Source organism: Trachurus japonicus, chromosome 14 (genome assembly GCF_045865225.1).
Source record: "Trachurus japonicus isolate A0001 chromosome 14, Traja_1.0".
Taxonomy (NCBI): Eukaryota; Metazoa; Chordata; class Actinopteri; order Carangiformes; family Carangidae; genus Trachurus; species Trachurus japonicus.
Genome location: NC_140920.1, coordinates 26,734,744 through 26,760,088, shown reverse-complemented (window position 1 = coordinate 26,760,088; position 25,345 = coordinate 26,734,744). Strand labels below are relative to the sequence as shown.

Here is a 25,345-nt window from a genome sequence, read left to right as displayed (position 1 = left end):
ACTGGCATCTGGCCCTACAAGACAGACATTTTCAAGAAAGATGATTTTCTCCCTGCATCAGTCACTGACAGGCCCCTTCCAGAAGCATCTTTCCCTGAGTCATCCACTGCTGCCCCCACAATATCTGGGCCATCTGCTGCTGCCCTCACAACATCCGGACCATCCATGGTCCACCTGAGTCCACCTGAGCTGTTTTCTGTTGCCCTCACATCAGCCGGACCATAAACTGTCATCCTGTCATCGTCCACTGCTCTTCCTAGGCCTGTCATAGGGTGTTCAGGAAGTGACCCTCACATTAGTTGATTTTCCTCTGTCTATATACAAGAGGATTCTGAAAGTTAAATATTCACAAATGTGTTTCTGTGTGGTGTGTGTTTTCCTGTTCACTATGAGCCCGTTCCAGACTTTTCTCCTGAAATTGTCAGGACTCACCCGAAAGCTGGCCCCAGAAAGGTCAATCATCAGCAGCAGAGGAAAAGGATTAGCACCATTCTCACAGATACCCTTGAACAGATGGTCCTTGAAGAAGAGAAGAAAGAGTCATGCTTGAAAGTGGAAAGAAAGATCCTGGCAGAAAAGAAGGAAAGAGGGAAAAGAAGAAAAGCACAGAAGACACCCAATCCCTGGTGTGCTTGGAGTGGAGTGGTTTTCCAGGTCAAAGCCAGGAAAGCAATGGGGTTTGTGCTCCAGATGTGGCATTTGGTCTCATGTAAAGTGCACAGCTGGCAACCAAAGTTACAAATGCCATCACTGAGAGGAGTGAATTAATGATTACGTTTTTCTTTGTTGTTTGTTATTTAGTTATTTAGTTTTGTATTATTGCTTGTTTACAATAATATTCCATTGTCAACTGTACCATGGTACCGTCTCAACTGTACACTGTAACATAATAACTTAGTATACAAACAAATTCACACCTGCAAACTGGTCACCTTTTGGCTACAGTCACCCTTTTTTTATGTCAACCAGGGTAGTAGAAGTGAATGAAGAGGATTTTAGTTTTGTATGTTGTCACATTTTTCACTACTCCAGAGTTCGTAGGTCTGCAAATTAAACAGCATGAGAAATCACTTATTTTCAGTGTATAGTTTTTTTTTGCAATATCTGTTCAAACATGGAGAAGCAAAAAGTGTCTCAGCTGTACTCAGTCTACCCTATAATATAATGAGAGAGAGTATGTAACCCTTGGTACTGCACATAGAAATTGACTTAAATTGAATTAGTAATAGCTCTGCTGTTTATCTCCAGTTAGCCTGGTGTTTGGCTGCACTTTGTATGTATAAAAAGAGTAAACAATTGGAAGATCTAACCATCATCTGAATGCCGATCAGCTGAGCCAGAGCGCTGTACAGCAGTAGCATTGTGTGTTTGTTTTTTTTAACATCGGGAAGAAAACAAACATTGTCAATCATCTTCTCAATCGCTGATTGACACAAGCCGATTAGGGATGACAGATGATAGACAAAAAAATATATAATAATTAAAATGAAATGTCATGCGATCTACCCACGCTACCTTAGCCTGGTCAATTGCAATCGACGAATTGTCTTCGGAGTTCACAACCACTGCCTCTGTTTCTTTGACAAACAAAGATTTCCATTTTCATTTGACTCTTTTTGGAGGAAAACCATGACAAACTACACAGCAGAGTACGTGTAAGATAAGGACTTCATTTGAGCCCTCCTTACCACGCTACAGTATTTATTTGTTTATTTTAATTGGCAGTATTCAAATGCTGCTAATAGCCTACTTCATTATAACAAATCAATATGGTCATTTTAACTCTGTAGGGACCCTCTTTTGAGTAAAGCTTACTTTGTCTGCCTCTAAATATAGATAAACAGCCTCCTATTAGGCTGGAAATCTATATTTATGTGGGTTATAATTTCAGGAAATTGCTGAAACAGTATTGATTCCTTTCTTTTTTTGTAGCAGCTGGTGGTCTCCCATCATTTGCATGTAGCTCCTCCTCCGGGCTGCTCGGTGGCACTGATCACCCCTCATACCGGGGCTGCTTGTTGTGAACCCAGCAGCGGCGGCACCGTTACTGCACGTACAACCAGAAGGTTAACGGGAGGTTATTTCGACTGTGACTGCTGCAGGATCCGTTCACGCTCAACGGAAACGCCATCCGGCTGCAGCAGTGAAACATCTCAGCCGAGTGCGTGGAGGAGGAACCAGCGTCGGTTCGCAGAGCGGTCGTTGCGCACGGGTCTTTTGTTTTACTCGCATCTCTGCAGCATCAAGGACGGAGATCTTCTCGGGGCGATACGAGGATCCATGAGAAACGCTTTGAATAGGATACCGCCTCAGTATCAAGGTAGGCCATGGTCAGAGTGGTCCATTTACAGTTACAGGTAGACTAGTGACCGACCGTGCACAAATCAGGACGATTTAATGGGCGAATGAATGAGATGAAATCAGATACTGGGATGCAGCTAATGAGCTTACACGAGGATCTTAGAAATGTTACAGAAAGCAAGCACTATAATATAGGTTATAGGTGTGTAGTGGGGGTGATATAATATAATCCTACCATTGAGAAGATGGTTTATCTTTCCATTTTCATCTGAAAGGGGTATTTTATGTGTTTGTTTTGGAATTGACACTAGCACTCCTCCATGAAAGAGCTCAAACTGTCACCGCTGTGATAGTGGTGTCAGCAAAAGACAGAGTCTAAAGAGCTGTGCAGGGAAATCCTAAGACATCCAGATAAACAACATCTGTTTGCAGGTTGTGTGGGGGTTCAGCCATGGATGCTGGGAGGCTGGAGCAGCAGGTGGCCAATGTGGAGAGGGGCATTGCCTTCCTGAAGCAGGAGCACCTGGCCATGCTGACGGGTCTGCAGCTGGAGATCACACACCTGAAGAGGCGCTGTCATGGTCAGTCCACTGGTGACCAAACACTCTCCAGCTCTTCATGTCTTTATATCTTTATCCCTGTGTGTCATTTCTATCTCTAAATGTCTTTGTATCTCTTAACCTTGTCCTTTTCTGTCTGTCGTCTGTGCTTCTGCCGCTCCTGCTCCCAGAGCTGAGTTGTGAGCTGGACTCCAAGTTTCCTGACAGAAACACATCAGGTAAGATATCACCGCTTCATGCTGACGAGAGAGGAAATGATACGTGGGAGATGCTGAGATTTCTCTATCATCATCACTGAGAGCAAAGGCAATGCAGAGAAGCTACAGTGATGAGCAGAGTGCTGCACAACATCTCAGACTATCTTTACTCTTATTAGCTCTGTAACGTTCCACATGGGCTTTTGTCGTTACAATAATCAAAACAGGGATGCACCAATTTGATTCACCATCGCCTGCTCTGATATTGACTTTATGGAGAAACATAATCTGTACACTTTAAATACAGTTTCATCCCATCGTGGTGTTTTTAGTGCCACAGCTTCCTTGGCGTCATTTCACCTTTATACAAACATGATCAGCAAAGAGTGCCACATGAATACAGGCACTGAAACCCTGAGCTGAGGATTCAGCATCAGATAGATAGATAGATAGATAGATAGATAGATAGATAGATAGATAGATAGACAGACAGACAGACAGACAGACAGACAGACAGACAGACAGACAGACAGACAGACAGACAGACAGACAGACAGACAGATAGATAGATAGATAGATAGATAGATAGATAGATAGATAGATAGATAGATAGATAGATAGATAGATAGAATAGGTACTTTATTGTCATTCAAATACACAGTGTGCACAGAACAAAATTTCGTTTCACTGACTCTTGGCACAAAACAAAAAATATGTATATATAATTATAAATAAATTAAAAACAGACAAGTGAGATAGATAGATAGATAGATAGATAGATAGATAGATAGATAGATAGATAGATAGATAGATAGATAGATAGATAGATAGATAGATAGATAGATAGATAGATAGATAGATAGATAGATGTGCAGAATGATCTCTGAGTCATAGAGCAGTAAAATTACTCAATATATGTGTATTATTTATTCATAATACATTTACATCCAGGTTGCACTAAGTGATAAAGCAAGTGAAGGAGCAGAGAGCAGCACTATGAAAGAATGAGAAGGACTGATAAAGCTGTTAAACTGAAAGATGCAGAGAAACACACCAAAGAGTTATCTCCTCATTATCCACACTGTTTTGTGTGTCTGTGCCAAGTTCATGTCCACTGCAGTCCTCACTGTTTGTGTTTATGTGTTTTCTCAGAGGAGGAGGCGGAGCTGGCAGCCCGCTGCGAGGCTGCAGAGCGTCTCCTGGAGGACCAGCAGTGTATGATGGTGGCCGTGCGCGGGGAGCTGCGGGCCGGCCGGGCGCGGACGTCCGCCCTCGGCAGGAGCCTCAGGGACGAGGAGCGGCGCTTCCTGGACGAACTGAAACGCCGGAGCCACAAGATCACGCTGCTGAGCCGCGAGCTGCAGCGCCAAAATGTCACCACCACGACCCTCTGCCACGAGCTCCACACCGCTCGCTTAAAACTGTTCCAGCAGCGGCACAGCGCCAGCTCTGCTGCAGAGGGAGAGGAGGGACCCAGAGGAAAGGATGAAGAGGAGGAGGAGGAGGATGAAGAGGAGGAGGATGAGGATGATGAGGGGGGGGGCTCAGACTGGCTACTGTCTCCACCGCCTCCGGCCTCTCCCAGCCAACCAGAGGCGAGACACAGGAGGCGTGTCACCCTGAGGGAGGAGAGGGTCAGAGCTTGCGTCCCGCAGGAGAGAGTGACATCACCGCGAAGGCCACACCCGATGCCCGACCCCGCCCTCTTCCTGGTGCCACTCAGATACCGCCTCCTCCGCTTGAACCAGCCAATCAGAAGCCAGGGTGCGGAGGGGATGGAGGACGAGTGGGAGGATATAGAGGAGAGCAGGGTGCACAGGAGGGTGGACATGGGAGCAGGAGAGGGAGAGACGGCTCTGTGACGGGGACGGAGAGACGGCGTTGTCTTCCAGCAGGTCTCGGCATCAACATCTGCTGCAGTTTATTCCAGAAAACTCTTAAGAGGAGAGAGATGTAACCTTGTGATTATCTGTAGATTTCAGGAAGTGAGTTAGATATGTAGAGTTAGCTGCACAGGAGTGTGTGACCTACACATAGACGTATTAATGGAAATCCGTACACTGATGGTACGACATGCTACTTTGAGTGAGTGGGTCGAGAAAAAGACTGAATAGTGGTACCGTTTCATATGGATGCCTTTTGATTTTAACACTGTTGATCACAGCTTTTGCCTGTAATTAGTAGCCTTGCCTCTTGAGTCTATGAACAATGAACACTGTACTGTTCAACGTGGCGACTGCTTTTTCACTGCAGCGGCCGGATTCCAGGTTCAGAGAGTCACTCGAGGAGGTGTAGGGACATTTTGTATGATTTGCACTTTATTAAATTCATGCAATGTGCCTAGTAACGGCAGAACAGTATTCCTACTGTCATGGTGTCTGTTTTCACATTTTAAATCACATCCCTATAGGTTTGATGTTTTGAGGAGAAGCAAAGGTGTCAGTAATAACATCAACGGTGGCTGTGCTCTGTTGAAGTGTCCCTGCCAGTGTTGACAGCGAGCCAACATGGAAATACCTGCAGCCAGACACCGAGGCAGCGAAATGGAACCCAGCCATCCTTAATCTTATTATTTGCACCTGTGCTGTCCTCACTGTGACATTTGGTCGTCATGGTGCTTGGTGTTCTGTATCAAGACCTCGGCTGACGTTTTTATCGATCCATAGAGACATACAGTCGTTGGCAACTGCTAATCAATTCATCACATTATGTCAAGCAGGAAAAGCAGACACTTATTGGTACAAGAGGATTTGTTGCTTTTCCTGTGTTTTATTACTACAAACTGATTGATTGCATTACAAAACACACATTTCACTTTTAATTAAGAAAATAATTTGCAGATTAATCAATAATGAAAGTCATCATTAGTCACAGCCATTGACATTAACATAACCCCCAGAAGCGGTTTGTACCACCCTATGCCGGTATCAGCTATACTATCCCATAATATATTAAATGTACAGTATTGTCATTTACCATAACTTTATATACATATTTTATTTATTTACAAATGTGTGTCTGCCCACAAGAGGGAGTTTTAATAGGCTACTTGAAAATACATAATGTGTGCAACTGTAGGGGGTTATAAACACGTTATTAAATGTTTATTTGCCATTTATTAATGCTAAATATAGAAGGACTTGAGGATAAGTGTTACCCCTAAACCCTGTCACTGGGTGGCAGTACAACCTCATGTATAAACTTAACACTGACTGGGATGAAAATAAGCTCAGATCTGCTGCAGGCGACACAGAAGCCAAAACTAAAACTCTTTGCATACTGTATTTAAAGTGGCATTCATTTGTTTAAGTAACATGGCATCATAAAGCAGCATACTGTTCAGGTAGTTAGACCTTTTAATGTAACCAGCTCCTATTATAATACATGATTCACGTGGTACACAAACCCTTAGATCAATGATTTTGCTGGGTTTTTATAGTTGGATGACTGGAAAACAAAAAAAACAGAGGGAGTGGAGAGCTCAGAGAAGTCAGAGGAGGAGGTGTAGGCTACAGAAAGATTGTGATGACTCACATGCTGACCGTCCTTCATCTGGGGAATCTGCATCTTGTTCTGCTGCACAGACTTATATTCAACGTGGCACAGTGTCCCACTGAACAAAAGCTACAGTCCAGACCTCTGTGGAGGTGGATTTTTATTATGATTGACCAGTTACTCAGCGATCGAAGGATCTGCAGCGAACAAATTAAATGAAACTGAGTGAAATCAAATTCAACTCACCGTGGTGATAAACTGTGAGTTGGTAGCTACTAAACAGGAAAATACACAGATGAATTGAGGAAAAAAGAAACAACTTACAGTGACATTCTTCTCTTAACTTTATTGACTCTATGATTAATCTATCTTATTGATTGATAATTAGTCTGTGAGGTGATACACAAAACACTAAACTACACTCTGTTGTCAAGTGTGTCATACACCTGCAACTCGTCTCCTAGCAAACGTCCCATTCTAGAATGTTCCCACAGTTGTCTTGGAGACCGTGCTCAGAATGTTAATGCATCTCTGCAGTGGTGCCATGGCAACCAAAAGAGCTGTGTTCCAGCTCATGCCTAATAAAAGTGAGCAAAGTGACCGCACGACGTTTCCAGGACTTTGCGATGGGGAGACGGACGTGCTGTGTCATTTTCACTAAAGGGGCAAACAAACGTGAGGTGGTCCGAGCCCCCCACACCCCACCCCACCCCACCCCCTGCTGCTGTTATTTATACACCTTGTGCACATGCTCGCATTCAAGGTTGATAGAGAGTGCATGGACTGGAGTGTGAGCACAGGAAGTTACATCATGAGCAGGAGAGAGGTTGCCCTCTTCTGGACTGGGATGGGTACTAAAGTGTGTTGGATGTGCATGTGTGTGGTGTGAATAGAGGGGCCTACAGGCTCTCTCTCACAGCTCCTCTCCAGCCATGAAGGGCAGATACACACACCCATGCACTGACACACAGTTTGTGTAACGTGGTTTCGCAACGAGGACGGGGAGAGACCTCCTGCTCTGGAGGAGAAGCCTGGGAAACTCAGTGATTTCAGCACAGCAGCCTGGAGAAGATGACACAGACTGGCTGTCTCCCCCTCTCTCTGCACTGGCTGGTAGGACCCACACATTGATTTCACCAATGTCATGTGCTGTTTTATTCCTCTGTTGTATGAGAGACATGTACACACTGTCTTCTGCACCTGTGTGTCCTCATTAGCTTGGAGGGTGTGTTACCTTGCTAAAAACTCTAATAAAGGCCATATACATTAATATACAGCTATTTAGTAGGCTATTTGGATTTAGACAGTTGTGAGTGGTGAACAACTGTAAGATAGAGGGGTTTTTTTTTGTTTGTTTTGTTTTTTAAATTTTCCTCTCACCTGTTTTCCAGGATTCCCACATTTCCAGCATCATCCCACAGCTCATGTGATGAGCCTCTGTCTCCAAGCTTTTCCAGCTGGTTCCACTGTAAGGTGACACCGCTGCAGGAACACTTCATAATCTTCCTGTCATCAGCTGTTAAGCTGCTTGTATTCACACATGCCACACAAGACAAGACACACACACATGTGACGGTGACAGTCACAGTCTTTTGCAGTTTACACTGAGCAGCTTAGCTCAGAGTGAGTGTGCATTTGAAATTGGGATGAAAGTTTTGAGTCAGTTTCACTTGTAACTGCACCCAGCAGTGGTTTCTCTGCTGTAGCTGTGCTCTCACCTTGTTGTAGCCTACACTGCTGCATCACTGCTCAGAAGTTGATCCGCTGGAGGTTAGTGAAACAAAGCTGCTGTTGAAGGAAAAAAAGTTTATTACATCTTGGATTTTGTTTTGCTTTGTTTTTATTTTGAAATTATATCAGTTGTGATACCATGGTACTTCGCAAATATTGTTGAGATCTATTCTTTTTGCATTGTTACATTCTTTTCTGGGCAAATTGAATCGTAGGCAACTGGGAAGACGTTTTGCCTCTTATCCAAGGGGCTTCATCAGTTCATACGCAACAAATCTCACTAGTCCGCACTAGCTAGACAAAGACTAGTCTTAGTCTTTGTCTAGCTAGTCTCGAGACTTGTTGCATACGAACTGATGAAGCCCCTTGGATAAGAGGCAAAACGTCTTCCCAGACAAAGTCCAGTTGCCTACGATTCAATTTGCCTAGAAAAGAACAATGACCTGGATGAATGAGAACATCCATAGGCATTGTTACATTATTCTAAACTTTATAACCAAGTTTCTCTTCACAGCTTTGACTCACATAAACTCTGTGGTCTTTTCTCTCTTAGGCCTCTTGCACAGTTGTGTTGATGTTTTCTGCACGAAGGCAACATGGGAAACATAGTTGAGTGTTGTCAAGCGCTATCACACTACTTTAAGTGTAAGGATGCGGCAGCCCGGGGCGAGGTGGAGAGATCCGCTCTGCTGTCCAGTGAGGAGAGTGAATGCGAGTCGCCATGCCTACCGGACGACCTGGAGGAGGGTCTGCTACCCAGCTCCACCGCCGGCATTGTGAACCCAGCCCTGGAACCGGAGCACTTCCTGTTCCCTGACATCATCCTGAGCAGCAACCCGGGAGGGGACGTGACCCTGGTGGAGCCCATGGTGTGTCTGCTCGTGTCCCAGGAGGAGGAGGAGGAGGAGGAAGGGGGAAGAGGTGAGCGAAGACATGACGGACAAGGGAGGAGCGGCACGGAGAGGAGCCGGGGTTATTCTGAGGTCGAGACCCAGACCGAGGCGGAGACGCAGATCGGTACGGGGGTCCAGACTCAGACAGAATCACAGGCAGAGGTTCAGACACAAACAGATATACTGGTGTGCAATAGTGAGAATGTAGGTAGACTAACAAACACCGTCGCTGCAAAAGATGTGGCTGTAGATGTCAAGGAGGAACATGAAATATTAAAACAGGAGGATGTGTTCCTGGAGGTAGAAACAGATACACAGACATCACGAGGGAGTTCAGAAACTGTCACTACCACGCCATCAGAGAAACAACATGAAAGAATACTTGGCTCAGAAATCTGGTCTGACGTAGAAGTTTTTGCACAAGAGAAGGTGGAGAAAGACACACTGGCCTCCAGAGAAGAAGATGAGCAGGACAAGAGGAATCAGATCCATGAGTTCAAAACAGAGCAAAAAGAAAAGTTAGACACTGACGATGAAGAAAGCGTCTTTCAAATGCAACAGAGGACACAGAGGGACGTAAAAGACGGAGGAGGAAGGCTTCAGTCAGAGTGCACTTCAGTGATGCTGGCTGAGCACAATGTAAACAACGTGGATGAGAACATCGATAACAACGCTGAAAGCCTGGAGACCTGCGACCGTGAAGACCTGACGCCACAGAGGAGTCGACAGAATGAACAGATGGCCGAGGCATCTGAGGTGTCGGATCACAATGTAAATGAAAACAGCCATAATAACTCAGACCATAATCAGTGCCAGGAAAACCTGCATCCACCAAAGAAGGAGGAGGAGGAGGAGGACGAAGGCAAGACCGGTCCGCAGCAGACTGTTCTGCCTCAGGTGGAGGAGGACGGAGCTGAGATGAAGCAAATGACCCTGTTTTTAGTTGACAGGCTGTTTCTGGCAGCACCGTATGGAAAAGGTGTTTTACTCGACCGGGCCGTGTTTGTGTTTGTTCCATTCATATTCAAGCATGTCTGATCATCACCATGCATGGGATCCTTTTACTGGAAAATTAAAAGAGGATGTTACATTTTATTCTCGATACTTACTTGAAGATGAAGGTGAAGATTTACTGCAAAAAAGAAAGTTGCAAAGAGGATAACGGAAAGCCTAAAGTGAAATGTTAGGTACCAGATGGAAAAGCACAAATCAATTTATTGCAATTAAGCTTTTAATTTTCCATTGAAGGATTTGATATTTCACTTTTTCCCCACATGATTTCTGGTATTTGTTTGTCATTTCGCCATTTAGTTGTGTTTTTTCAGTTCCTTCTTTCAGTTCATTCACCCTAACCCTATATTCTTATACATTGTCATTTTAATTTTACATTTGAATTATGGCTGGGTGTAGAAATATCTTTTCTAATACACAGACATCTTATATACTCACACCCTGTATTTGTCTCTTCTGCACTGTTGTCAGCTGCACCTCTGATTCAAATTGAAGAAAGCCCACAGGATGATGATGTGGAGCAGCCTGATCCTGATAAAAGGGAGCAGCTCACCATCCGTGACATAGTTGAATTGCAGGAGACGAGCTTCATCGTCAGAATTCAACCTCCCGGATCAGAGAGTTTTGAGCTCCAGGTTCGGCTGAACTTCTGTTACAGTATTACTTTCTCATTGTATATCTCCGTGTCTCTATCTTCCCTGTGAATCACTTTAATACATCCGTCCTCTGCTTGCAGGTGTCGGGCCAGATGCTGGTGGCAGAGCTGCGCCAGGTGCTGATGGATCATGAGATCACCTGCCACCGCACGTGCTTCTCTCTCCAGCTGGGGGGCAACACACTGGACAGCCTCACAGAGCTCCACTCTATCCAGGGCATCCAGGACCGAGCGCTGGTCAAGTTGGTGGAAGGTAACTGCCTCCATCTTTTCCTCTTCTTATTTTTCTCACAGTTAAATGTGAAGATTGTTAAGACAAACTGGTAGCGTGAAAAATTTCATTTCATCCATCTGTGGAGAAAAACACAATACATATAAATACTGAGTCTAGGTGATATAGAATAATAAAGTTTTCTAGAGTTTTTATAGATTCTGTGTGTTGTGTAAATTTTAAAGGAGACATATTATGCCCCTTTTTCACAAATTAAAATTGTCCCCAGGTGTCTTCAAGACATGTCTGTGACATGCTTTGGTCAAAATCCCCCAAGGATCAAACATTACAGCTCTTTTCATCCTCTCAAAACAGTCCTGTTCAGAACGGCTGGTTTCAGTGCCTGTTCCTTTAAATGCAAATGAACCACTGCTGCAAATTCAAAATAGTTACATCGCTGGAAGACATCTGAGGGAACAGCTCATAAAACCACATGGATTTCAAACTAGGGAGTTTGCACATTACACATATTTCAAAAAGTGCTATTTCCATAATATGTCCCTTTTAAGGTCTGCCTGGTGGGAGTCAAAAAAACAAGACTAATGAAAATGAATGCGCAATGATTTAATTGTCTATAGAGAGAGACACAACAGTAGCTCAGGGTTGTTGCTCAACCAGTGGTTGCAGCCCCTGGCCTTCTCCTTCCAGTCATAAGGTAAGATACAGGCAATAAAGCAATCAAGATACAATAGACAATACTGTCATAAGTCACATGGTTATCTTGTGGTCATCCGGTCATTCTCACTCCCAACAGATGGTTTATCTACCAGGATACGATAGGTTATACAAATCATTCAAAAGACTTTCTCGAGAATAAGACACCATCAAAATTTCCACCACATGTAGTCTCGCTGATGTTGACATTTCATTTTACTGCCATATGGCCTTGTCTTGTACTGTATTGCTGTTTCCTTTCTGAAATTCAACACAGCAGCAAAAAAGATTAAAGCAAACACTTTGAAAGTTAAAACACTACTTCTGATGTCGTTGCAGATTCGTATTCGGTGCGTGATGCTCGTCTGCATCTCAGACACGTGTGTGATCTTCTGAGGAGCCTCGACCTTACAGACGCTTACAACGGAGTGAACGGCAGCTCTCTATCTTACCTCACCTTTTACACCAGAGGAGACAGAGGTAGCCTTGTTCTCTCACACGTCTTATCGGGCTTTTGGTCTTCTCATTTCTGTCGGTAATCATCTGATCCATCCACCTCCATATTTGTCCTCTCAGATTATGAAAGTGTTGCGAAGAAGCGAGCCACAGAGAAGGAGTGTGTCGACTGCAGTCCTCCAGAATTCATCCTCCCCGGATGTAAGGAGCGACCGCTCTCCCCACTGCAGCCCGTCAGAGATGACTGGAAGGTGACAGATCAGATTATGTAATGATGGATATAATGCATATTCATTCATATTGAAGCAGCAGTGGGATTTCATGGAAGCGTCATTTCAGCCGTTACAGTGCCTGCGGGTTCTGACCATGAGCAGCTGGAACCCTCCTCCAGGGAACAGGAAGATGCATGGAGACCTCATGTACCTCAACGTCCTGACGATGGAGGACAGAGAACTCAACATCACATCCTCCACACGTGGCTTCTACCTCAATCAGTGAGTGTTGAACCGTTCAGCTGTTGCAAGTTTGCTGGAGTATTTTTTTTTTTTGTCAAGCTTGTGCCAAGAGTGGCTGTCTATCCACCACTGCAATGTTTCAACAACGACTGGATACACTCACTGTGTCGAAATCCCCAGAGTCCAGAGATCCTCTTTTTATGTTCTTTCGAGAATCTGGGTCGACTGAGCAGAGAGATTCTTTTTCATATGACATCTTACAATTCCATGATCAGAGCATGTCCAGTCCAGATTTCATCTCACAAGGGGGAATAGTTTGAAACAACAGGGAAGCTGTAAGACTTGAAGATTTCAAATGATCGCCTCACATTTGTGTCTCACTTGGAAAAATCTCAGAAGTATTGGCAAAGAAAAGTTTGTACAGACGTTCATGGTTCCCAGATACTGGCAAAGTTTGGTGATCACTTTTCATCTGACACCATCAGGCCAAAATTGCAGTTAATTGGTTTTAACTAATATCACTGTCATCAGCCTCAGGTCTATGAATGAATGAATGAATGAATGAATGAATATTTATTTTTGTTTCCCATCGCATATGGGATTACAAGACACATTTACTGACAAATCAAAACTAGACAGTCTTCCCTACCTGCCACACAAGTGCGACACATAAATAAACAACTTCAGATTACTTTCAGTACTCATCTCTATATTGTTCTTCGTCTCATTGCCCAGGCCTTTTCAAGAAATGAAGAAAATGCTAATATTTTCGACTGAAAAAGATGTTTTAGCTTCTCAGCATCGTCTAACCACACAAATGTGTTATTTGGATCTACCTTACTAAACAGTTTTTGTCTTATAAAGTCAAAGAAAGGACAGTATAACACAAAATGCATTTCCACCTCTTAGATATCACACAAAGTAGAAATTCTGTTGTCTTCTGCAGTGCCAGCATATCTGCCTGTCTCAATATGAAGACCAATACCAGCTCTAAATTGAGCAATGGGGACTTTTCTTTTTTGACAAATTATACAAAATGTAATTTTCTGGGCCAAATACCTGTTTTATTTCACAGTACTCTAAGTACGCAGCTTTGGTTTACCCCAAATATCTAGTGCCCATCTATCTTTACTTGTTGAAAAATAATTTATTTTAATACATTAACCTCCACTGCTTTGGGTTTAGTGTCTGTCTGATATCAGCATGTGAGCATTGCCATTGTTAGCATTCAGTCCAGGCTGCTGAGTCACAGCCACAATCAGTGACACTTTTTGTTCTTATTATGAATTTCCTCTGCCTGCATTTCTTCCTCTTCCTAGTTCCGACACTTGTGCGATGAGGTTTGTAGAAACTTACCTGGGTTCATTTTGTGCTACAGTTTGTGTGTTCTGACTTCTGCAGGTCAACTGCCTTCAACTTCAACCCTAAACCTGCCGCGCCCAAAACCTTCTGCCACTCTCTTGTTGACCTGCTCAATCAAGTCAGCCCTGCTTTCAGGAAAAACTTCAGTGCCCTGCAGAAGAAGAGGTAAGCAGACTCTTTGTGATTAAAATGGAAAATAAATTCATCCAAGCGACATGTAACTTTATTAATATAAATCCAATAATACAACTATCCCAATGGAACAGAACCTCTCACTCCATGTGAATTCCTTCTATCCAGAGTCCAGCAGCATCCTTATGAGCGGTTCGCAGCACCTTTTCAGGTGTTCACCTGGACGGCCCCTCATGGAGACCACGCCCTCGACTGTGTCAAAGCAGAGGACACACACGCCAGTCACATGGGCCAGGACAAGCACACAGCTGGGCAGGTTGCAGCCGCAATACACAGGCTATATTTTAGAAATGCAGATGTTTGAGCGTGTGTGTGTGCATTTACACACTAAACAAACACTTTACACACACGCATCTAAGAATAACTGACTAATAGTAATTGTGATAATGATGCTGATATTTAGGTTGTGTACTGTGACCACAGAGTCGGGACTGGAATGAGGAGCTGCAGGGATGCAAGGAACTCCCCAGGAAATCCCTCCAGGAGCGTCTGCACAGAGAGAGGAGCGTATTTAAGGTGGGAGTCTACAGATTTATTTATTTTTTTAACATCTATCATTCTCCTAATTATGTTTGAGAGATGCAGACTCATGACTGTGACATCACGCCTCCATCCAGACCAACAGTGACTTTGTTGCCGCTGCGACCCAAGGCGCCATGGCCGTTATCGACGGTAACGTCATGCCATTAAACCCAGGCGAGGCGCCTCATATGCAGATGTTCATCTGGAACAACCTCTTCTTCAGCCTGGGCTTCGACATATCTGAGCACTACCGCCCACTGGGGGGCAACACCGCCGCTCACGCTGCTGCCATCTGCGACCTGAGAGGAGCACAGGTAGAGATCCACAGCAGTATCTGCATAAAGAGTCTTAGATGTACGGTTTAATATTACATACAGTAGTTCTGAAACGTCGTAACATGTGGATATTAAAGGGAAATAATGAGCAGCCATTAATAATCAAGATAATGATCTTCCCTGCAGTTGGTTGGGCTCTGATTTTCACTTTCTAATCTTATTCACTCTCACATTATCTGTAGCTGTCATCTCATCTCATCTCTCATGTCATTAAAACAAATATAGACAGATATAGATTTACTCCATTTTTGAGGAGGTCGGGGAGGAATACTTTGTGTTGTAACGTTAACTCCATTTAAAATAAGCTTCTATTGAAATTTGAAGAGAAATGGTTAGAAAATGTTCTATTAAAACCAAAATTAAGGACATATATGCAGATTAAATCTAATTTTGGCCCTGAATTATACGTTACATCACACTTACAGAGAAGTCAAAGATCTTTAGTTGTACAGCTGAGATCTGGTGTTCTTCCTCTGGCCATTGAGGTATTCCCGAGGAGAGCAGAATATGTGAAATGTGTGAGTTAGATGAAGTAGAAAATAAGTCTAATTTCCTTTTATATTGTACAAAGTATGATGATTTGAGAGAGGTATTATTTCATGAAATCTGTGGACAAGACCCAGAAATATTTTGGTTCTCTGATGAGCAGAAGCTGGAGTGGTTGTTTAATGGTGCGTTCCAGGCAGGTTTTTGAACCCGTAAGTCACGACTTCAAGTCACCAGTTACGAGTTTGTAGCGTTCCAGGCAAGTTACGAGTTACTAACTGGGAACTGGGAGTTGATCCATCTAGTACGAGTTCACAGGTGGGAAGTTACGACTTTGACTGTACGTTCTAACGGGTAACCATAGGAACGGGTCGGAAAAATACGAGTTACGGGTTGCCTGGAACACACCATAATTCCAGTGTGTTTAAGACTGCTAGTTTTATTTCTAAAGCCTGGAAAAGAAGAAACTTGTTTAACTAATTTCTGATGATTTCCTTTTAACCTTGGCATAGTTTTTCTTCTCTGTTTTTGGATAATGGTTTTGAACCCCTGTTTGTTTTCTTATTTCTTTGATGTGTTAGGATGTGCTATGGTCCTGGTTTGTTTTCTTGGTGTCATACAGAAGTATGCATGACACAATAATAAAAGTCATTCATTCATTCATTCATATAATGAAGCTGCTCTACCACAGGCATATGCATCTGTAGACACAGAGGGGCTTCACACACTGGGGACAGCCGTGGTGGATTATCGTGGAATCCGTGTTATCGCTCAGACGATTGTTCCTGGGATCCTGGAGAAGAATCAGGAGCAGAGCGTAGTCTATGGCTCTAACGACTATGGAGTAACTGTTTTTACACACCCCAGGTGAGACAAAACAATCACGTCAAATATCAAACTGGCAACAATGACAGGTTTGATTTTCCCAGCATTACTGCGTTTCATCAGAGGTGTTTGTTCACTGCAGGTTTCTGGAGCTTCTGGATAAAACCAGTAAACCACTGAGGATCCAGCGTCACCAGGTGCTCGACCACAACGACGTCCCGGTGGAGCTTTGTTCGGGCGTCGAGACCAAAGGCATCCTGGGTAACGACGGACGATCCTACATCTTAGACCTTCTCCGCACCTTCCCCCCGGACCTCAACTTCCAGTTCTCAGAGACAGGGGGGACGGGGGAGGAGGTGCCAAAGGAGTGTCAGAGCTTTGGTTACCCACGGCGACATCGTCACAGCCTGGCCAGTCTGAGACCAGAGCTGATAGAGGCCTTCGTCCAGCACAGGTGAGGAAGAGGAGGAGGTGTGAAGCCTGTTAGACCGACAGGATGAACTCAGAGTGAGAAACTATCAAACCTCAAACCTTGTGTTTTCTGTCACAGGTATGAACGTTATGTCAAGATGGTGGCTCAGGAGCTCAGCCAACTGGAAGAGCAGGATGCAGCCACAGCAACACCTGATGCTGATGAGGGTGAGTATTAAAGGGATACTTCACCCAAAATCAATAATTCATCAATTTTCTGCTCACCGTCATGCCAAGGAAGGGTTTGGAGAACCTTCAGAGTTATCAAAACGCTTTTAGAGTTCCAGGAGGTGTTGGGCTGGGAACAGATTTATATATAATGGTGGCGGATGGTTTTCACTTTTGAATCATCCAAAACACACACTATGGAACATCCAGATACCTCCATACTGCTCGTCCGTACTGACCCAAGTGTTCTGAAGCCGCGAGTCCACGACATGAAAAAGTTGTTCGGAAAAAAATAATTTGATCTCCTTGTTGTAGCAGTAGCTCCCAGTGGCTCCGTGAGATGCGCAAGATTTGCTGCGAGATGTTCTTCCATGTTTACATCATACATCCAATGGTTTTCGCAGCAAATCTTGCGCATGCGCACAAACATCAACAGAGCCACTTTGGCTGTTTGGATGTTTCAGAGTGTGTGTTTTTGACAATTCAAAAGTGAGCTCTATCCGCCACCATTACTGTATATGAAAATCCGTTGCCAGTCGGACCCCCCCCTTGATCTCTAAAAGCATTTTGATAACTCCAAAAGTTCTCCAAAACCTTCCTTGGCATGACAGTAAGTAGACAATTGGTGAATTATTGATTTTGGGTGAAGTATCCCTTTATGTGACATCATGAAACTAAAGTGATAAAGCAGCAGAAACTGGGTCACTGCCAAGATAAACTAGGTTGAGAAGCACAGCGTGATGAGGTACAAAATTAGTCAAAGAAAAGACATGCTGGTAGCACAAAGACATTAAAGTGCATTGCATTGTAGTATAAAGACAAGTTTCAAAGTTACATTGGAAACACTTCAAAATGTTAATTCCATCTCCTTTTTATCACTAGTTTTAATTCAAATAGAGAAATAAGTTAGATGTTCTCTTACATTTGCATGTTTCAACTGTCAACCTACAGTCTCCTAACTCATTTGTCAGTTTAAAAGAAATAGTAAAACTAGGTGGCAGAGAGTTTCTTTGCAGGATCCCTTTATAGGAGTTGTTTTGTAGAATTAAATCCCATCACACGATCTTCTTCAGCACTTTACTAAGTTAAATGTTCAGTTTTTCAATCGCCTTGAGAACATCTCATCCACATTTCCAGATACTTTTTACTCCATTACATCCACTCTCTTTTCTTTTGGCAAATTAAGATTCTACAGACAAAACATTTGATGATTTCTTAAAATGAGATGCATTCTCCACAGTGGAAAAAGTCTGAAATCAGCTCCCACTCCACCTACTACTGCATTAACATTCTGCCTACAGACTCATGCATCAATATTAATGAACCTGTGCTACAATAGATGACAATAGAGCTATGTCAGGGGTCATTCTTGGCCTTTAAACCAATGTGAATTTCAAGTGGTTGATCAACACTCCAAATGCATGAATATTCACTGTATACAGTAACTAGTGGATGAGGCTAAAGAGAGAAATGCCAGGTTGCTGTGTTAATAATGTATTTGTATTTTGCTTGTGTAGAACTCCAGAGGAGAGATGTAATCATGAAAGCTTGTCAGGCTGTCGGATCAGTGAGCGACTGTCGCTTTGACATCCGCTTCAATCCTGATGTTTGCTCTCCAGGTATTAAATCCAACTTTGCGCACACACTCGCAAATGCACCTTGTTTAAAAGTAGATTTTTAAAGGTCAGACCAAGAGTAAATGTGTGTTTGGTGTCTTTTTTTGCAGGTGTTCGTTTCTCGGCTGAGTGTGTTGAGGAGGTTCAGAGGCAAAGGAAGATGTTGTGGGATGCTGCTGCTTTTATTCTGTCCAATCAGATTCCAGCTGTTGTGAGTTCAGTGATGAGCATTAATGTTCATTCATTTGATCCTGTCGTGTACATGAACCTTAAAATGTGTAATGTTGATGGGGGTGATGTTGGTGTGTGTGTGTGTGTGTGTGTGTGTGTGTGTGTGTGTGTGTGTGTCAGCTGAGGGACTGTCTGGACCACACAGCAGTGCCGATGGATGGAGCCACCCTGATCTCAGTGCTTCATCAGCATGGTGTGAATGTGCGATATCTGGGCACTCTACTGAAGGAGCTGCACACAGTGGAGGAGAGACAGAGACTCGACCATGTAAAGGTAATTACCACACTAATTAGTTATATGTTATTAACCACAAGATAAATGTGTTAAGTTGATAGAGCTGCCTACTTCCTTCTGTTATTCTTTCTCTGGCGCTGGACTGACAAGGATACATTATCTATAAATGAGTCATTATTGTTAATAGAGGAGGTACATGTAGTACTAGTATCATTGTAACATTTATCTAATCAAGTAGTCTGTCTTGAATAGAGACCTTTCTTGCAAGAGAGAAAGTATGAATTCAGTAAACACTGATTTTATGTATAAATTTGTCTGAATATTTTTCATCCCATCTGCAGCCGCCAAGTGAAGTAATATACATAAATTCTCAATTCATGAATATGAAAATTAAACATATTAAACACACTCCACATTTCATATTCATACATTATACAGTATATTACATACTGCTATAGTGGTGGTATTGTGAGCATTCATGAGGAAGGGTTTAACTGACAGGGCTGAGTGTCCCCAGATGTGTTGGACATGTGTTTAACTGCAGGAATTCTCTGTCACACTACACTCATTTAAAGTCTTCAATACCCTTTGTGATCAGTAATCCTTTTCACTCTGGTGAAATTTGCTGTATGTATAATTTATCAGTCTGGGGAGGAAGAACAGATGCGCTTGGAGAATTTTGCAAGCTTAATGAGATGAAGTCGGATTATCTTTTCAGAACCTGAAATAATTGAATATGCTTCACGGTAATACAATCTTAGATGTAGTCTTTTTCAATCAGTCAATCAGACTTAATTTGTGTATATTGTGGAGCACTTTTTATGCAAACTATTGTTTTTTTTTTTCTAAAAAAAAACAAAAAAAAAACAACAACAACAAAAAACCAAAAATTTCCCAACCCCTCACTCAGACATTATACACTGACACACAGAACAATAACTTTTAGACCAACTGGAGACAGAACTGGTTTGAGTTTTAGTGAAGATGCCTGTCTCTCTATAGTGATTAATGATTAATCTCCAATCCAATCAGATTTAGATAAAAAAATAACTAATATGAAATACGATATCCACTTAATATCATTAAATAGTCTTTCAGGACAACCAAACTACAGGATTTGGCTGAAGATATAACTGTGTATCATCTGCATAAAATAAAGCAATATGTTGTACCTGCTAATTATATAATGAAATGGCATAAACTGAGAAAAGAAGGGGCCCCAGTGTTAACCCTTGAGGTACCCCTTAAAAACGGTTTCTAAATGGGGGGAAAAAACATTACCAAGCTGAATAGTACAGTACCTCTCAGAACTTGAAGTACTGGTTACAACATATTCTTTTTTTCTAAAGTTCTTAAATTATAATCTTTGTATTTTGTGATGATTGATTTCCACCAATGGAAAATGATCTGTAGCTCACTAAGACATAAAACACGAAATATATGCAACATAAGTGGCAACAAAGCACTGAAAGCAATAAGGATACGAATAAGACATAACAAAATAAAAATGCTATGGGACAAGATGTAGCTCAGGTTTGTTGTTTCCTGATCATATAACTGATCAAATGTTCCCCCACAGAGAATTTCTATCAGTGAGATCTTCATCAGAAGTGCTAAACACATCTTCAGGACCTATCTACAGGTGACTCATGATGCAAACATGGAAAATAACAACATTAACATTTAAAATCAAGCAACAACTTTGTGGTATCAATTTGTATCTTGTTTTCCCTCAGGATGTGGAACCTGCAGCGTTCTCTGCTGCTGTCAGCCACTTCCTGAACTGCCTCTTGAGTTCCTGTGTCCCCGACTCCTGCTCTGATGAGCTACTCACTCGTCGCAGAAGCCGACGTCGGCGGAGCCACGGGAGCCGAGTCCCCTCACTGACAGACAGCGTGTGGGCCCGACTGACCCCCAGTGAGCTGTGGGGCAGGATCAGGACCGAGGCTGGGGATTATTACCACCATACATTTGACAAGTATGTGTCTGTCTGCAGATATGTATGAGTGTATGTGTGTGTAGATATGGGCAGCAGGATTTTACAGTTCCATCCTCTCTGTGTTCAGTGACAGTGTAGATCAAGTAATAGAGAAGCACGGCCTTCAGAAGATCTCCCTGCTGAGAGAGATTGCCATCAAGACTGGCATCCAGGTAAGACACCTTCTCTTCATAATGCATTGAAATATTCTGTCCATCTTAAAAGGATAGTTCAACATTTTGGAAAATTGGCCCATTGCCATAATCCCTATAGTTTTAGGAGTAGGTTTGTTACCTTTAATTGTCGGTGCAAGCTATTTTTCAATCGGCAGAGCAGAGCCGTGAGCTGCTCAGAGCTACGCTACGGAGGCTAATGGGATTACTTGGTTTCCCTCATTAAACTCATCAAATACACAATCCAACAACTCCAAAAACGCTCTGGTGGACAAGTTGTGTCACAACTGTCTGGTCACAACTTGTCGTCCTCGAGAGCGTTTTGGAGTTGTTGGATTGTGTGTTTGATGAGTTTGATGAAGGAAACCAAGAAATCCCATTAGCCTCCGTAGCGTAGCTCTGAGCAGCTCACGGCTCTGCTTTGTCGTTCTAAAAACAGCTTGCACCAACAAATATAGGTAACGAACCTACTGCTATGAGGTATTATGGCAATGGGCCAATTTGCCAAAATGTTGAACTATCCCTTTAAAGCTGAACACTGTAAATCTCTTTCTGCTCCATCCTCCTCCCCTCCATGTAGGTGCAGCTGAGGGAGTATGTGTTTGAGTCCCGGCATAAGCCAGTGTTTAGCGAGGAGGACGTCGTCAACATGTTCCCTGTGGTCAAACATCTCAAACCTACAGCAACAGATGCCACACGGCTTGTCCAACAGGCACAGGTGGCAGTACAGCAGGGTGAGACACACAACAGGCTAAAACAAACATTCAACTGCACTTAATACAGAATATTTGTTTATATTCAACATTATTTATAAGTAAATGAACATTGATAGGAAGATATATTTAGCATGTATCACCTGATATGCTAAATACAAAGGACAAAAGGAAAAAAAGAAAGGGATACAGTTAATAAGAAAAGTCATGTCAGTGAGCTACAAATCTCACAATATAGGAAATAGTTAATGATACAAAAATCTAGATGATTTGTGTTATGTATAAAGAAAAAAACATTTTTGATCCCAGCAGAAGCTACTGTACAGCCAGCCCTTCAGTAGTCTGAGTCAGAAAGACAGGCAGGTATATTCCAATAGTGCTGTTGTTTGGGCTCGAAATTCTCACTTTTTGTTAGTCAGTAGTTTATAGAATTAAAAAAAAGTGTTTATTTGACTTAAACCTTAAACTATGAATAATAAAACCAGAGAAACAGATCATTTTGAAGTGGTTATGTCTCCATGCAACATTGATTTACATAGATTTGGAGCAGATGTAATTAATCTGTGTATTCAGAGCTCATCGGGACTTTTTTATGTTTGCATTTAGGGCTTCTAAAAGATGGGTATGAACTGATCAACCAGGCCCTGACTCTGTTCAGCAGCGTATGTGGGGTCCTGCATGAGGATGTGTGCATGTGCCTGCGTCTCCTGGGACGGCTCAGCTACATCTTGGGGGACTATGCAGATGTGAATATGGTTTCCATTCATTTCATGACCTTTTTATCTTTTCAGACTTATGAATCAGCACCCACATGCCAAGTTTGATCAACGCTATTATACAGTGTTTGACTATTATATTATGAGCATCTGTGAGTTTTCATACCGTAAATAAACCTTGTCTTAATTTGTGATTTCGTCTCATAGGCCCTCAGCCACCAGGAAAAGGCTGTTATGAGCAGTGAGAGAGTTCAAGGTATAGACCATCCACAGACCATACAAGACTATGTGAGTTTCTTCACCTTCTCATCGGTTGACAGACTGATTGATTTCCCATAAAACATCTTACTTGACTCCGTTAATGTAATATCTCCTTAACTGTGTCCTCATATGACTCTGTCCTCCTGTCTGTGATCCAGACGTACCTGGCTCTGTACTGCTTTGCGGGAAGCCAGCATTTCACCTCCCTGCAGCTGCTGTATCGCGCTCGGTACCTCACCCTGCTCGTGAGCGGAGAAGACCATCCGCAAGTCGCTCTGCTGGATGTAAGTGAGACCTCATCTCCAGAAAGTTGGATTATTCTAAAAAATAAAAATGAAATTGCTGTTATCATTTTTTAGCCAGTGCTTTGTAGGATTTGGTTTTATAGAAAGTGATATAGAAAGAGGCAGTGTTTGAGATACTTTTTTATGATTATTGGTGTTTGATCACTTTGAAACTGTAAACTGTTTTCTTGTCTGTAACAACATCTATTGCACGTCTGTCCGTCCTGGGTGAGGGATCCCTCCTCTGTTGCTCACCCTGAGGTTTCTCCGATTTTTCCCTCTTAAAAGGGTTTTCCATGGAGTTTTTCCTCAGTCGATGTGAGGGTCTAAGGACAGAGGATGTTGTTAAGATGCCATGTAAAGCCCTTTGAGACAAACTGTTTGTAAAAACGGGCTATACAAATAAAATTGCCTTGCCTTGCCTTGCCTGATCAAGATCCAGTGTGATAGAAAACGTAGTTACATCTCACTCGTGATCTCTTAACACCCCTCATGTGCTCCTCTGCATCAGAGCATGCTGGGTCTGGTGCTTCATGGACTGATGGAGTATGAGCTCTCACTGAGTTTCCTACAGAATGCCTTAAATTTAACCTCCAAATACCGCGGTGTCACATCGCTGAGAAACGCACACAGGTAACATTACATTTAGCATCATCATCATGTTTTTCTATACTCTTATTTTCAGAAAGACGTTTGCTTTATATCAGCTCTTTGCCTCTCAATGTCTGTGTCTTATGTACAGTCACCACCTGCTTGCCACTGTATATGAGACTAAAGGGGAGTTTCGATCAGCTCTGCAACACGAGAAAGAGGCTTATACAATATATAAAAGCCAGGTATGTTTTAAATGCTGCTGCAGTAGCATCTTTGCTGGTGTTATGCTATATCGTTCTAACTGACCTTATATTACAGGTTGGTGAGAGCCATGACAGTACAAAGGAGAGCTCAGAATACCTGAGGAGCCTCACTCAGCAAGCGGTGGTCCTTCAGAAAGCCATCAACCACATCTACAGCAACACACCGAGTGCCTGTATCCCACCTCCAAAGGTGAGTATTGTTTGGCAAAATCCACCTGCCTATATCAAGTCCATTCCTGATTGTGTCATACTTAATCTAATCTGTGCTTCTCCCCAGTTTTCCACTCCAAGCCTTCCCACAATCCTTCAGCAGCTCAACCTGACATGTGGAATCATTCTCATTCCCCTCAGGTGAACATTAAATCATTATGCCATCAGTAATAACCACTAATGTGGTATAGTATGTGATGGTAATTTCACCTGATGGTTATTCTGATAAAAGCCCTCCTCTCACTTTACATGTGATGTCTTTCTCTGTAGTGCAAAAGAAGTTGCAGACCTGAGGACTGAGATGAAAGGAAAGGAAAAGCGTCAAGTGGAAGAACTGGAAAATCAGTTATTAAAGCAAAAAGACTGCAGGACTTCACACAAAGAACAACCCCTCTGAACTACAGACAGTTACAATGCAACATCTGTGTGTGTTCTGTCTGGTTTCTGAAAAGGAGTACAGACAATGAGCAATGGTGGAAAAGGACGGCCAGGTACATTGCTGGTGGTTATATGCAGGTTAGCCTACTTTGGACAACAACTACAGATTATCTAAGGAACAGACAGGTGCAGACAGTTTGTTTTGCTGCTGTCTGTGAAGGACTGGATGTTGGAAAGAGTCTTATATACAGGCCATTGTTGAAATATATGGAATATATTAATAAACGCTGGGGGCAGAAACATTGATGGCAAATACATAACTAGCCTACTCATTTTTGTCAGAAAAATACATAAACCTTAGACTCTAAATAGAATTGAAGTTTATACCACTAGGTTAAAGGAAAAGCACAGTATGTTTGGAGCTGACAAAGCATCTATGAACTGAAAGTCCAAATTTCTATTATTTTACCATGTTGATGTCTTATTGCAATTCCCTGTGTGTCCACTGGGTTTCAGACTTGTGCCATGAACAATTCTCAGAACATGACAGATAATTTATCTGTGCCTGATTATTGAAATTATCTCTATGAATGTTTTTATGTGTACTAGCCTACCACTGTACTTTAATACACACTCTTGTCATTAATATTCAGA

General features: G+C 42.7%; 2 protein-coding genes and 1 long non-coding RNA gene across 5 annotated transcripts; 2 read left to right on the top strand and 1 right to left on the bottom strand.

The window, feature by feature from the left end:
- The first annotated feature begins 2,006 nt into the window (after positions 1 to 2,006).
- LOC146974954 (coiled-coil domain-containing 92B-like) lies at positions 2,007 to 5,418 on the top strand. Of its 2 annotated transcripts, XM_085798673.1 has the most exons (4): positions 2,010 to 2,320; positions 2,734 to 2,882; positions 3,032 to 3,079; positions 4,211 to 5,418. In XM_085798673.1, exons 2-4 carry the CDS (start codon positions 2,753 to 2,755, stop codon positions 4,918 to 4,920), a joined length of 888 nt encoding a protein of 295 aa, XP_085654799.1. In that variant the 5' UTR covers positions 2,010 to 2,320; positions 2,734 to 2,752; the 3' UTR covers positions 4,921 to 5,418. The 2 variants fall into 2 exon arrangements, with proteins under 2 accessions (XP_085654800.1, XP_085654799.1); XM_085798674.1 differs by lacking the exon at positions 3,032 to 3,079 and having other exon boundaries at positions 2,007 to 2,320.
- On the bottom strand, positions 4,852 to 6,975 carry LOC146974953 (uncharacterized). Its single transcript, XR_015037642.1, has 3 exons — positions 6,878 to 6,975; positions 6,593 to 6,750; positions 4,852 to 4,994 (listed from the first exon to the last, which is right to left on the bottom strand). It is a non-coding gene; the product is annotated as an uncharacterized LOC146974953 (long non-coding RNA).
- A 462-nt stretch (positions 6,976 to 7,437) lies between these two features.
- LOC146974952 (clustered mitochondria protein homolog) lies at positions 7,438 to 25,121 on the top strand. 2 transcript variants are annotated; one of them, XM_085798685.1, is made up of 30 exons: positions 7,438 to 7,666; positions 7,945 to 8,021; positions 8,838 to 10,156; positions 10,660 to 10,823; positions 10,925 to 11,096; positions 12,108 to 12,248; positions 12,345 to 12,475; positions 12,564 to 12,718; positions 14,081 to 14,206; positions 14,342 to 14,489; positions 14,657 to 14,749; positions 14,851 to 15,069; positions 16,268 to 16,443; positions 16,544 to 16,855; positions 16,952 to 17,040; positions 18,558 to 18,659; positions 18,767 to 18,867; positions 19,008 to 19,160; positions 20,701 to 20,763; positions 20,858 to 21,099; positions 21,188 to 21,272; positions 21,853 to 22,006; positions 22,592 to 22,731; positions 22,909 to 22,989; positions 23,121 to 23,246; positions 23,758 to 23,879; positions 23,989 to 24,082; positions 24,159 to 24,293; positions 24,381 to 24,454; positions 24,584 to 25,121. In XM_085798685.1, the coding sequence occupies exons 3-30, from the start codon at positions 8,881 to 8,883 to the stop codon at positions 24,708 to 24,710; spliced, it is 5,001 nt and encodes a 1,666-aa protein (XP_085654811.1). In that variant the 5' UTR covers positions 7,438 to 7,666; positions 7,945 to 8,021; positions 8,838 to 8,880; the 3' UTR covers positions 24,711 to 25,121. The 2 variants fall into 2 exon arrangements, with proteins under 2 accessions (XP_085654811.1, XP_085654812.1); XM_085798686.1 differs by lacking the exons at positions 7,438 to 7,666; positions 7,945 to 8,021 and adding an exon at positions 8,260 to 8,323.
- The last annotated feature ends 224 nt before the right edge of the window (positions 25,122 to 25,345 follow it).

Excerpts from the sequence above, each read along its gene's own strand:
- LOC146974954 (XM_085798673.1), top strand. The coding sequence starts at position 2,753 with ATGGATGCTGGGAGGCTGGAGCAGCAGGTGGCCAATGTGGAGAGGGGC. Across the intron at positions 2,883-3,031 it reads CCTGAAGAGGCGCTGTCATG|AGCTGAGTTGTGAGCTGGAC; the intron begins GTCAGTCCACTG and ends TCCTGCTCCCAG. Across the intron at positions 3,080-4,210 it reads TCCTGACAGAAACACATCAG|AGGAGGAGGCGGAGCTGGCA; the intron begins GTAAGATATCAC and ends GTGTTTTCTCAG.
- LOC146974952 (XM_085798685.1), top strand. The coding sequence starts at position 8,881 with ATGGGAAACATAGTTGAGTGTTGTCAAGCGCTATCACACTACTTTAAG. Across the intron at positions 12,476-12,563 it reads CCGTCAGAGATGACTGGAAG|CCGTTACAGTGCCTGCGGGT; the intron begins GTGACAGATCAG and ends GCGTCATTTCAG. Across the intron at positions 12,719-14,080 it reads CGTGGCTTCTACCTCAATCA|GTCAACTGCCTTCAACTTCA; the intron begins GTGAGTGTTGAA and ends TGACTTCTGCAG.